At 37.7% G+C, this 14,182-nt stretch overlaps 1 protein-coding gene across 2 annotated transcripts in view; it reads right to left on the bottom strand.

Moving 5' to 3' along the window:
* The window catches only part of cdh8 (cadherin 8), a 90,942-nt gene that overhangs the window by 23,334 nt on the left and 53,426 nt on the right, over positions 1-14,182 (bottom strand). For both annotated transcript variants that reach the window (XM_005726313.1, XM_005726312.1), the window contains exons 4-5: positions 5,861-5,980; positions 169-336 (exon numbers count right to left, since the gene is read on the bottom strand). In XM_005726313.1, the coding sequence (XP_005726370.1) occupies positions 169-336; positions 5,861-5,980 (288 nt within the window). The remainder of the gene's footprint in view (positions 1-168; positions 337-5,860; positions 5,981-14,182) is intronic.

Below are 14,182 nucleotides of genomic sequence, written 5' to 3' on the forward strand. Positions count from 1 at the left end.
TTCACAGTTAGAGGAATTAGTTTCTGAGGAGCATGTATGATGACATTTACAAAATAACATTTATTTTTCCTAATTATTACCAATCAGAGAAATGCTCATTTAGAGCAGCAGTAATTTCTTTTCCCTCTTTATTCAATTTGGGATGGGTAAGGTTATGAAGTTACTTACTTTTAGAGAACTTTGGTGGATTGTCATTGATGTCTTGTAGTGTGATGCTGACAGTAGTAGTTCCAGACAAACCACCCATGTGACCTCCCATGTCTTTAGCTTGAATGACCACCTGATAATCCTCTCTCATCTCACGATCCATCCCATGCAGAGCAATTCTTATGGTTGCTGGAGGTGGAAACAGTTCATAACACATTCACCCAATTATAAATTTGACTGATATACTCTGCACATAATTGTAATGATGCTCATGTGAGTAAACGTAAGGAAGCGCAAGGAAAAAAAGGCATGCAGTCACCTTCATGCTCACATTATTCCCCAGTTTATAACATGCATTATTTTAGACCATGACCTTACCAAACATGAACCCCATACCCAGCAGGGTTAAAGATTTCCCTGCAGGCTTAGTCTCAGAAAAGCACAGTCTGAGTGAATGTAGTAAGGTGCCCACGACTGAGCCAGTCGCAGCACTGAGAATCAGCTGAGTTTGTTTTTGAATGTGTTGTTCCACCGTCTGAAGTCATTTGTATTCTGATTGAGTGTGAATTATGCTGTCTGTCTTGTATAATCTTGAATATTGTATGCAGAATGGACCTTATTGACTCTGCCGCAGCACTGAATATAAAAAGGGCTCAGCACCGGCATATACGGATAATCCACTCAGGAAACAGAGGCCCGCAGGATCATCAAATGAATATAAAACCCCTCATAAAAGCCAGGCTTTGGCATGACACCCTGCCTTGGTCCTGAGCTGCCTCAGACAATGATAATATGCTTGGCTATGATGGGAAACATGGGAGGGGTTAGAATGTTGTCTGTGTCTGCATTTTATTCTACAGATAGATTTTTCCTCAGAGAAATTTCAGGGTCAGTTGTGCTTTTGGAGGTCACACACGACACAGACGATTTAAACAAAAAGAGAAAATGAAGGACAATAGTTGGACACCTCTTCAGTAAGACTGTACTGAAAAAAAAACAATGCCCTTGTTGTTCGAGTAATTTATTAAAGGAAGTCTTTTTCAAATATGTTATTATTATTTTCAGAAATAATAAAAAAACAGAAATGTTTATGGATAATTGTTAGTTAAGTATGTACAATGTTCATTTGGAGTAACTCTGACCTCACTCTTAGGTCAGGTTTTTTGATTTGGAGATCAAGGAGCTGAGACTCTACAGAGAGCTTCGAATTACAGACCTTCTGGAAAATCCATAGAAGAAGAATGATCTTCCATTACAATGGATGGCAAGCCACAGCCCATATGGAACTGAATCTTGCAGTCTGGTTGCCTGAATTGTGGTAGGACAAACTGTGCAAATCATACATCGATCATCGGATTGAGCTCACACCAATAAACTGCCCAGATCACCTAACAGGCCTGAACTGGATCACACTGACAATTTAAAAGATCCGGGTCTAACTTTCTTTTCTTTATTTGTTGGGGGTCTCTGTGTCCGCACACTATTTTGGTTATTGTTGTTAGTTGTAATACAGTGCACAAAAATTTCTAATACAACTTAAGCATTGCTTCATCGTTTATATGGTTGTGTTTTCATTGTGGCGTCCTCTTGGCTCCTGACATTCCTGAAGTCTTCTGATTTGGCCATCGTCTATTATTTTTGTTACACACTGGTTACAAACATGCTATGTATAAAATTATTGAGGAAGTATCTTGGGTAAAACCAAACTTCTACATGTTTGTACATTTAGTGAACCGCATGTATTGTCACGTCAACAAAATAAGCTTGAAAACATTCGAGAATCTTTTTTTTTCTTTTTTTTTAAATCAGTGAAGTAGAATGATATGAATAGAGCTATAGATGATTACACCAAGGACACACTTGTGATATTATTTGAAAGAATAATTACAGAAAATCTATTTGAAATTGTTTTTAAAAAAGTAACACAACAACACAGCTCTTGTGTTACATGTATATACTCTCTCTTACATGGGACACCCTTAGATGGCCTCAAAGATGAAGTGTGTAAAACCAGCATTTCATCAGCATCACCAAGTCATTGCAGTTTTAATGAATAGGCAGATATTATATAGAGAAATAGGATTTTAAATTACTTCTCTCTAATTTTAGCTCTGAGCTCTGATGTGCAATAACAAGGTAGACCTACCATCCGAAATGCAAACAAACAAATCAATAAGGAAAAAGAGCTACACAAACAAGTTACTTTTCCTCCTCCACACACACACACACACACACACACACTCTTCCGTCATCCTGCTACAAGCAACACCGTCATCTCTGTTGATCATCGTTAATTATTCAAATTAATTCCTAATCACTGAAAAGGGAAGATAGACAAACACTCATTTCCATAGATATTTGTTTCAACTTTTTTTTTTTCATCGACCATTAACCAAGTGATGAATTGGGGCATGATGTTTATTTATTTATTGAATGCTTTTCATTTCCAGTGTGGTGTTGTAAGTGTCAAATGCATTCTAATGGTTGTTTTCCCCTTACCTTTTATTTTTCATTAACATTCATTAAAACATCTGGCTCACTTGAATGAGCCATCTGCATGTGCACAGCGATCACACAAAGCATGAATGTTAATCCTTAAACTGTCCATTCAGCCCCTTCTCGACAGCCCAAGGTCCAGCTGTAGAGGCTTCGAGATTACGACACCTATACCAGTGAGGACAAGCCCGGTTTTTATGTGTTGAAATTATGAAAGTTCATTCTAATTATGTACATAAATTTTGAGTCCTCCTTTCTTGAAGCTTGTTTATTGTGTGTTGTTTTCCAAATTGTGAGCCGTCAATTTCCATCTCATTTCTTATTAATGTAATTTCACCATTATTTAATCATATTGCTTACAGACACATGTTAAAAAGTCAGCTGAAAAAGCAATTAAAGATCCAATCTAGAATATGTTTTGAGATAACTTTATGCACCATGACGCTGCTGAAGAGTCTGCCTTGTGAAAGGAAGAAGTAATTATTATCATTGCCATTATTTGGAATTCATAACCCAGTGATGTTATGGACCACAGCATCATAGGAGTGCTGCCCCATTAGGACTTAGGACTTGAAGTCAGCTGAGCAAAACATGCAACTCACTGATGCAAAGCTCTCATATAAATCTCATTTGGGTTTCAATAATGAATTCCACGCAACTCGTGGGGAACTGTACAGTACCGTTCACTGTTCAAATGTGTTGACGTTACTTATCCAAGTTACACTTCATTGCTTGATTTATCCACTGAAAAAAGTTGGAATTGTATCTTTAGCCACATACATTCCCACTGTGGCCAAAGCACTTGCTGATAGCGGGTCATATGATTGTTGGAGTTTTCTCTGTTTTCTTTATAATATTGTAGGATCTGTACCTTCCAACATTAAGCACCTTGAGGGAAATGTTGTTGTGATTTGGTGCTGTATAAATGAAATGAAATTGAATTGAATTGAAAATTCATGCAAATTCTATCCTTCCTTTTATAAAAGGTTATGAATGTATAAGGTCCATTTAGTATTGTTCAGTGCCATCCCGAGTGACTGAGTACAAAAGCCATGGTTAGTTAATTTATTATAAAGATCCCCCTTAATTAATACTGCCAATATACAATATTTCATTTTTATTTCATGAAAATATTTTTGCATACTTAGATAGTCTTTTTGTTAAATCAAAATGATATGTTATGCAATATATTATGAACCAGTGTGTGTGGACTATATTTGTGTTTCATTCATTTCTATCAAGTTGCTCCATTACATTCATATATATTGTTTCAATCAAATCTGTACACCCCTTGGAACAGTTACAATGCTCCCAGGAAAAAAACTTGTTTGCCACTGCGTATGGTATAAATATTGAAACATAAATGTACATGAATGAACAGCTGTAGAGGGGAATTGTAGCAAAAGGGAGTGAGCCAGGAAGCCACATTTAACAGCACCCCCATGCAGCAATAACCTACAAGCATAAAAAAACAGATGGTCTGAGTTACCTGCAGAACTGATGTTTTTACACAACTTTTCAAACTATTACATTGTCAGGCTGCCTTTTTACAGACATGTAATTTTGTCCCTTACAGTTTTGCTGAATAGAGTTGAAGTTGCATGATAATGCAGACATACAGCATTTGTTATAATAGTTAAGTGTCAGACTATATCCTCTTTTAGTCCTTACAGAAGGTGTTTGCACTTTATGCATAAATGCAATGCAACAGACTGCTATCACCTCAGGTGGGCAAGCAGGTGGGGAAGCTGTTGCATCTCCACCTGTTGGAATTAGTTCAACCTGTAGCACCTGCTAGCAGTGCACATGTTAAAAGCAGGATATCACTCTCAGCTCCTCTGTTAGTATTTATTTTGTATTTGAATCCCAAGTATTGGCAGCACATAGATATGAGGTACCAGAAAGTCGACTACATTAGAAATGAGCGGTTCCAAACTAAACTAAACTTCCATTAAAATATATTTTAGAGTGGATAAGTATACAGCCTAAATAACACAATAAAGGGGAGCTTCCTCACAGTATTTCATATCATGAATGGACCTTACTGCAAAAAACTCCACTTCAAGTCAGCCACCGGTTTGCAGTGGGTTCAGGATCAACTCATAGTATGCATCAGTGTTTTATTATAGTGATTTTAAATGGGAAAACAATTAAGCCTTGTGACTATAAAGGGCTTAAAAAATCCAGTCAAGTATTAATGCAATTTGTGCTGCGTAACCCTAAAACCTCTAAAATATTATCAGCTATTTAGTGAGATAACTTTCAAAATGTTTCAGTTACTGTTTAAACTTTCAATCTTTTTGATAGCTGATCAGATACAGAGTTGGGTCCATAAAGCTTAAAGCAGTCCCTATAGTTCAGGTGTGTCCTTAAAATACTTAGATTTATGCATAAGCTTGACCTTGGTAAAGTTATTCCTGTCATTTGGACATACTTAACCAGAGACTTGTCCACATAGTGATATACCACAACTTGACCTGAGATGACATTGTAAGCTCATTTATCTAGCTCAAAGCAGGTAATGAAAAAGGACAGTGTTTAAATACTAAAAGGTTCTGGCCTGATGTGCATGGCCCTGTCTAGAAGAAAAAGACTTATGAAATAATCCTCAGATGGAATCACCATCTCTCTGTAAAACCTATTTCTTTCCTTTTTGTCCCGTTATGAACGCCGTGTTCATTCATTGCATTTTGTAATACATTATGCTCTCCATTGGTTAGAAGCAGACAAAGGACTTGCACATTGTATTAGCTCCCATTAAATTTAATGAAGCAACGTTTTGATCTCACAGAAATCTTCGTCAGGCTTTGTCAAGCAAACAATGAATAACAGCACAAAGGGCTTTGCCTGCTCCATAAAGGTGCCCTCCATTTTTTTCTCCTTATTTAAAATCACTCTGATTACACAAGACCTATAAACTATTGCATGTTTCCTTTTTTTTCTTTTGTTTTTTACTTAATATGCAAGTAAATGTCATCCTGCACAGATGGCTCCTAAAAACAAAGGAAATGTAATTAAAATAAAATAAATTCCCTAGTTTGCATGTGCAAATATTTTAAATGCATGAATTTTTTAACCCACATGATTGTTAACTCACACAAGACTTGGAATCTGAGGTTTAATCAGCTTTTCCTTCATGAACGCAATGGAGTATTTGAACAAACTAATACTTTAGCTTAAGCCTAAAATTCAGCAATTATCAAGAAATTAGACTTACCTGAGTTGGGGTCAACAGAGAAATATGGTTGTCCCTCCAGTATGCTGTAGACTAGCTTAGCGCTGTTTCCGTACACCGGATCATCGGCATCTGTAGCTGTTACTGTGATAACTGAGGTACCTGTGGTGCAGAAAGACAAATGTATAAACATCCCTACAGGAAATGATCTCCATGTCTCTGTAAACTAAAATTCTAAGTGCTGAGTGAATCCAGATGAGACTCTAGTCCCATTTATCCCATCTTGTTCCACGTAAGGCCCCAATCACACAGGCCTAGAAACCAGCCTAGTGAATGCAAGTGGTTGCCAGTGGTTGCTTTAAAATCAGTTGCTAAAGGCCCATTCGTGGAGGCCTGGAGAACAATCCTAGTAACCACCTTTTGCAAGATATAAGTGTGTATTCTGTAACCATTAGCCTAGTTGAGCCTAGTTGAGGTTGCTTGTTGTCATAAAATTGGTCATTGTAGCTGGTTTCTGAAGTGGTCATTTACATGGAAAATTTACATGAAAAACACTGACTAGTCTGCAGACACTACTGGCCAAGTATTGAAAACTGCAAACAAACTGGAAATAACATTTGTTCTGTCTTACTACTGCGACCAATACATTTTAAAGTGTGAAATTTCTGCTTTGGAAGCAAACATTCTCTTGCCGGATTGGATGAGTGTGTGCAGACATGTCAGTGTATTCCATTCAAACTATGGGTAACCGTAGCAATCTGTTAGCAGTAAAAGCAATAACAAGGAAGTGTTTGGTGCAGCACCCAATTTGTGGGCGATTTCACATGGCAACAACCAGGAACCTCCAGTAACTACTTGCCGAACAGAAACATTTTTCTGTTTTGACCAGAGGTTGCCAGTGGGCAGTGTTGGGAAGGTTACTTTTAAAATGTAGTCCACTACAGAATACAGAATACATGCCCCAAAATGTATTTTGTAACGTATTCCGTTACGTTACTCAATGATAGTAACGTATTCTGAATACTTTGGATTACTTAATACATTATCATGCTTTTTACAACTACATGAATGTACTATTGCTGTGTGATTTATTATTTTTACTGAAGGTTATTCACCATATCAATACCAACTAGATTTTTAAATCTTAATATAAAATGAGTAACAGTAGGGTGGACATTAGGTAAGGCTGCACTTTTTGCAGTGATCTCATATAGAAAACTATTCCGCGTGTATATAAAACAGGTCCGCGGCTCCGAACCGTAGTAAGATTGAGACACAGACATTAGAGGCTTTTAATGCGTGTTTTGTTAGGGTTTCCACATGCGTGGAAACCAAAAATAAAGAGGGCATAGCCTTATGAAACAGGAAAATACCGCCATGTAATCCATTCATTTCAACAAAGTAACTGTACTCTCAATACCACCTTTTTAAACAGTAACTGTAACGGAATACAGTTACTCATATTTTGTATTTTAAATATCTAACGGTGGTACATGTATTCCATTACTCCCCAACACTGTCAGTGGGTTACTTATGTGACTTTGTGATGGAGACCTAAGTAGTTAAACGTTGCATTGGTCATGTGTTGATGCATATCTTTAATTTATAGTTCAGGAGTGTCTATGGACTTGTGGTAAATATGGCATAAAAAATGAATCTGAAGATTTTATAATGAAAGTTTCAGTTAAGTGTGCAAAGAAGTTATTTAATTGTTAATTAATTGTCCTTTCTGTGGCATCTAGTGTGTCAGTGACATATATTTGTGTGTTAGATATTAATATAGCAGGCAAAGCAATTGCAGACATGTATGGGCAAATTAGACTACTTTTTTCAAGGCTTTTGATCTTTCAGAACAGCAGACAGCATAAGTATTACTCTGTTGATGGTTATTTGATATTTGGATGTAACCACAAAGAAAACACTTCTCCTTCTATTAAAGTAGCATGTTTATTACGTTTAGTTTGTCAAATAAAAGTTTTTAAGTTTAAAATTAAAGGCTGTGTTGGTGTAAGTGTTGGCTCATGTATTTTTAAATTCTTATGGGATATCAAGCATTCTTTATCAATTACAGCAATTAAGAATTACCTTCACACCATCAGTATTCAAACATAAATAAACTTCTTTTTTACACCAGCTTTATAAGGTCTTTATAAGTATCCAAGGACTTTCATCAATATTCCAAGTCAGTCAAATGCTCAAATCAGGAAATACATTAGTGGCAATTCAATCCACCATTCACCTGTCCATCAAAAGGTATCGGGACAAAATGAGCACTGAAAATATTGATATAAAGAGGCAATTCGCGTAATTAAAATCATCCATTTTAATCCAAAGTGACCTAACTCATCACGAGTCTCAGGGTGTGGGAGAGCATTTGAGAAGAAAAAAGAGAAAAGAACCCGACGTGCTGACAGTGAGCAACATGCTGGCAGAAAGCTACAGATGGTATGGTAATTGTTTCTGTGAAAGATGTTTAGAGGTGTTCTGACAACAAAGTGAGATGTCCCCAGTCACAGACGGCGGAGGTCCTGCCACAGGCACCTAAATCTGTCCGCTGCAACTGAAAATGCTTGTTGCGCAAAGACCTGTGACAAGTTAAGTGCTCTGGCTCCAGAACTCGGATTCAGATGTTCGGCTATGGATTAAATAACGAAAAATAAATAAAAAAATAAAATAAATTTGCCAGATGTAATATGAGCAGTTGTTCCATAGTTTACAAAGTGTAACCTGCAAATCAGACATCTGTATTCTGTTGGTGTATCATCTTCTGCTATTTCTACAAGCACCGAAACAATTTTCATCAAGCCTGCTCACCAGTGTGCACCACAGTAATGACTTACTACTTCTAACCAATAAGGACTCAAACAATCTGAAAATACATGTTTAATATTCACATCAAATAGCTTCAGTAGTGTTTACCAACTGCAAAATAAAATGGGCTAAAAAATTACAAATAAGATGATTTTCGCATCCATGTGGTGCAGTTTTTGATCTTATCTCCCATTTTATGCCGTCAGCTACACGTGTCACCTGCTGATTAATAGTCACAGCCGTGTCTGCGGTCTTGTAACAGCAAAACAAAGCAAAAGCCCCCTTTGCACTCTAACTGGTGTAGCAGTTTCACTGTTGCAACCCAATTATTTCACAGTGAGAGAACCTCAAGTGGTCCTCTGAGACTGAGGTGTTCCAGTAATTCATAGTCTTATGATGACCCGTGCTGTTGTGTTGCCAAGGCTTACCTTGTAAATTTCCTGAGCTTGTTACACCCCATGCCTTTTGCAGTGTTTAGATCATAGCAGATCAATGAGCTCTTTTTCTCTGTTTCTGCTCACTGCACTAGCACTGACAAAAAAAAAAAAAACAGAAGAAGAAAAGAACCAAAACAAAAAACAACAACACCCAGCGCAACTTGAGTTTCAGCTGCTAATACACTTAAATAGATCCATTGCTTTTATCTGCTGAAACTGTCATTCACATGAACTGTTCTCAGTCTACATTAAATAGAAATTTTTCACATTTCAGTATCTATTAATGCTGCAAACTCTACTCAACAGAAACTGCATGTGCACTGAAGAAAAATCAGTATGAGGGCCTCTATGTGACAGCCCTGCCAGAGCACCTGATGTAAAGTGGAAATTTCCAACAAACGTGCTACATAAGTGAATGAAGTATTACATAAATTGGTTGACAGAATTTAAGGAAACATAATTATTTGAATTATATCTCACAGATGTGTGCATTAATCCAAATTGGAGCGCTCGTACTGCATTTTCAGGAAGCAAATTATATCCTGCGTGCCATAGGTGTTTGCCAATTGTCAAATGAATAAAATGAAAGACAGCAAGGAAATTGCACCTCCCTTTTTCAGAGATACAGAGCCTTATCTGCCTTAAAGTTAAATTACTACTACTGCAGAGGGAGGAGGCAGCCATCTACACATCCCTAATTATGAAAAGTACCTTCGTACTTCTAAAAGGTGTCTGACTATTGCAAACAGGCTTTAGAAATTCAGTTACACTATGGATTGAACTAGGGAAGTAGGGGTAGGAAAAAAATCTTCATAAAAACAGTGGAACCAGTGAGGCATGAAATAGCTCCCTCTTTCTTTCCCTCCCACAGGGGTAAAATGCTCCTCACTACCCCTGATAAAAAAAAATGAGGGATTAGGAAAGCCAGTGTTTTGGTCCTGTTTCAAATCAGTGCAGATTAGCTCGTCCTTCCCCTTGATAATGCAGAGAATTCAGGGACACTGCAGAAATGGATGCAGCTGTAGGCCAGGCAATGGGCACAGAAACTCAATTGTAGGAGGAATATTGTCTCTGGCTTTTATTTGAAGCCTGTAGCATTGTGGCGACTACAATAATAGCAACACAACACCTACAGTATAAATGTCCAGGGATGAAAAATATGAATGGTTGCTAAAAACAAAAAACATGCAGGAACGGATTAAGGATGTAAAAAGCCTACAATGGAATATGAAAACTATTCAGTGGAATGTCTTGCACACATCTTTCTTCCTCAGAAGTGTTGCATATTCTTGGTCAGACCTGTTACATATATGGAAGAAACGTGTAATTGCGCTATTTGGTGTCTAAAGGGATTTGTCTCACCTGTTTCCTACTGCTTAGCACATGCAAAGACTCAGAAAGAGTGCACAGAAGCTTCTCCTGGGAAAGCAAATCTCCCTCTATTGGTTTGGGCAGTGGCCCGCAGGGTAAAGCACATTAAGCCTGTATGAAAATACAGCCTGCGTTTACGGGTGTTTTCCCACATTAAGTGTAATCTCATTAATCATGTTCTGAAGTTCACAGGATTTAATACCACACCAATAATTTAAACACAAACTCATTCTCAAAGGACATCATTACTGTACAGTGTGTGAAAATTTACAGCCGTAGTGTTTTGGTTGAAGGGCATGTGGTGGCTAAAAGGTTCCTCGTGATAAAGACACAGGGGTCTATCCTTATGTTTTACCAAGTGACAGAAATAATAGGGCTCACACTTCCTATTTACTCTGTACACTGGCTCGGTGATAGGAAATCAATAGGAATCTTTCTTGAACCAGAGAGGGGATAAATTGGGAGATGCAGCCCAGTGTGACACACAATGGCTGTGGAAGGACGCTGCGGCTTATTTTCAATAACACATTGTACTGTAACACAGCTTGATCTGTATAGTTTGCTTATTTCCTTAGAAGAAATATAAGTATAATCAAACAGACCAAAGTAGTAAAACTTGCTGTGCAGAACAAGGAAAAAAGACAAAGTTTTAGCATTAAAATCTTCTGAAGCTTTATCTTTGAATCAAGATTTTATTTCACCTGTCAGCAGAATCTTCACTTTTAAACCACAAGATTTCTGTCAAAAAGAAAGCATTATTAAGTTCCATTATTATGCTCATTTTCCACAACTAGGATATACTGTAGGATCAGCTGCTGTACAAAAACCTTTGCCCAGTTTCTGACACTGCACTAAGTCTTCGTTATAATGTTTACTGCATACACATACTGGTTGCATTTTCTAACTGATAAACTCCTCTTTTTCCTTTATTGCCCCAAATTCACCCTCAGCATGCTTAGTACAATTCAGCAAATCGCACCGCAGGAAAGCACTCCTGAGTTCAAGTACCATCACACCTATAATCACTCCAAAGAATGTGTCATTACAGTTCATTTACTAACACTGGAATGCTACAATTCTCCTCCACATCTGTCTGTCCAACAAGCATGGCAGCTGTGTAACATCTCAGCTCTTCTCAGCTTGGACCAGCTCAGAACCGTGAAGGGTAGAAGACAGGGGGCATTCATATGTATGCAAGCACTGAGCCATGGAGAAGGGATATCACTGAGGCATGGGGAGAGCTGTGGGCTGCATGAGGCATGGTGCTAACAGTGCCCTGCTGTGAGCCCTACCCGGGTAAAACAATACTGTTTATGTCTGACTGGCTTTACACTGTGGGTGTTGAAAGAGAGAGAGAGAAACCAGGATGGATAGACAGAAAAGAAGATGGGCGTACACATAGGTGCACAGAAGATTAAATAGCTTGTTGCTTAATATGCAGATTAGACACTGATATTACAATATTTTCTTTGAGGAAAACAATTGATAAAACAAAATTTAATTCTATTAAAACAACCTTTTTCTGAGGAGAAAAATTAAAAAGTCGTATTTGAAAATTTAAATATTTGAATATCTTAATAAGATTTTGTTAACTCCCAATGGCTATAGTGTGTTTGCTATAAAGCTGTCTGATTTTCTTTAGCTATCTGCTCAACTAACTAATTTTATCAAAATGAAACTAAATCAATCAATGAATAAATAAATCTTGCCCAGCACCAAAAAGCACAAACTCAAAGCTACCAATCAGGTGGTGACCATAGTGGAGCAAAGTAGAGCTTAAACAAAATTGAATACTGGACATGCATTCATCTTCTCATCTGAAACACAACTGTTGATGTGTGGTTTTTGTCTATATTTTACTGTATTATATGTTTGCAGCAAGCAAAACTATCAGTCACTTCAGTGTACACGATTAAGAAAAATGTGAAAGGGATACTTCAATTCATTGAAGTGCTGTTGTATTTATCATTACACCCCGTATACTTACATCAGCAGATTGATGCCAGCTGTACCAGCACAGAATTGGATCAATGTGCTGCTCTGGACAGTGCGAAAGTAAAATTGTAATGTAAAAAGTAATGTAATCACGTAACTAAATCAGTATGTGTACAGATATATATATATGTGTGTGTGTGTGTGTTTCCAAACAAGAATAAGATACTGTTTACAAAATATTTTCTGAATCTTACATCATGTTTTAAATCCCTTTGTTTCCCTCAGCTATATGACGATGTGCTAGTTTTTCATAAATTGCAACATTATAATAGTTTTAAATAATCTGTCTGAAATCCAGAGGGACTTTTGAGTCCCTCTGGATTTCAGACAATTTGACAGTGTATTGGAAAACTCTTCACAGAAATTTCTTTTTTTTCCAGCTTGCTGCCAGGAATTATTTCATTACTATCAGCAATACACTTTCAGCTATGGAGTGCAGATTAAATGAATTAAAATCTAATATGAAATAGGGAAGCAACAAATGGAGTAACTGGTGACAATTGTCAACTGCATGTTTACTGTAGCTGTAAATATCTTTATTGACGCTGTCTTTTTCAGAAACTATGTTTAAAGTCTTATAAGCATGAAACTTGTGCAATTTATCCAAGCATACTGACCATGTAATAATCTTACTGGTATTTACTACATAGTATTTACTGATTAAATGAATCCAGCCCTCACTTAGCCATCCGACCTAGTCTCAACCACTGTGACCCCCACCACCATCACACACACACAAAACAACCGAACCTTTTTTCTAGGTCAAAAACGATGGTCTGCCAAATCCCTTTTTGTGAAATGGCTTGTCTATGAGGCTGGACTGTCCCCCGATAGCACCATTGCAGTGACAGGAAAGTGATTATGTATTGATCATGATCACATAGACACTGGTGTAGCTCTCCCTCCTGTCTGTGGGCAGAGAGGATAATAGCTCATGATCAGACAGGTAGACTGACAGCCCATCTCTCCAGGCAGTGCTGCAAGCACTATTTTTGGACAGTACCACCTATGCAATTGAAATTCATGTTCACGGATGGGGAGTAATGCAAGAATTAAGAGGCGATTAGCACTGTGAGGCAGAGTATTGTCAAACACAAAGTGTAGCGCGGTGCTGTAGTGTGGCAGGCCAAAGCTCTTGATAACACAGAAAACGGTTGTAACGAGGTGGAGAAAACAAGCGTGTCGAGGCATCCTTTCATCCATCCAACCATCCCCGTCCATTTATTCTCTCAGAGGAGAAGATGACATACTTGGAGCACTGCCAGTTGATTTTCTGACAGTAGTCAAAGCCACTTTGAGATTCCTGGGCTACAGATGGGCATTTATGGCAACAATGCAGATGGGCATTAAGAAAAACCCTTAAACAAATAAGCATGCTCATAAACACCTGGCATGTGAGAATTTTTCTCATTTACCAGTGCAGCCTCACAACTCCCGTGCTTTCATTTGTCACCATTTTCACTCATCTACAGCCCAGACATCTTCACTAAGATGATTTACATTAATATGAGGCAGATGTAAGTATTTTACAAGGCAGGATGGTGAGGTTAATAATTGCAAAGCAGGGGAAAAGGGGAAAAAACAAAGTCTCCTGTAACACATCAGTGTTTATAACAGAATTAATGCATACTCATGGTAAGCTGCATATTTAGGCAGGGCTTCAGCATGCAGGTGAAGAACGGATTAAACGAATGAGGAACAGCAAGGAAGAACTTGCACCAGATTTTTTCTTTAAAAAAATATAATGGCT

This window comes from Pundamilia nyererei, unplaced genomic scaffold (genome assembly GCF_000239375.1).
Source record: "Pundamilia nyererei isolate P.nyererei 1_Seehausen unplaced genomic scaffold, PunNye1.0 scaffold00019, whole genome shotgun sequence".
NCBI lineage: Eukaryota > Metazoa > Chordata > Actinopteri > Cichliformes > Cichlidae > Pundamilia > Pundamilia nyererei.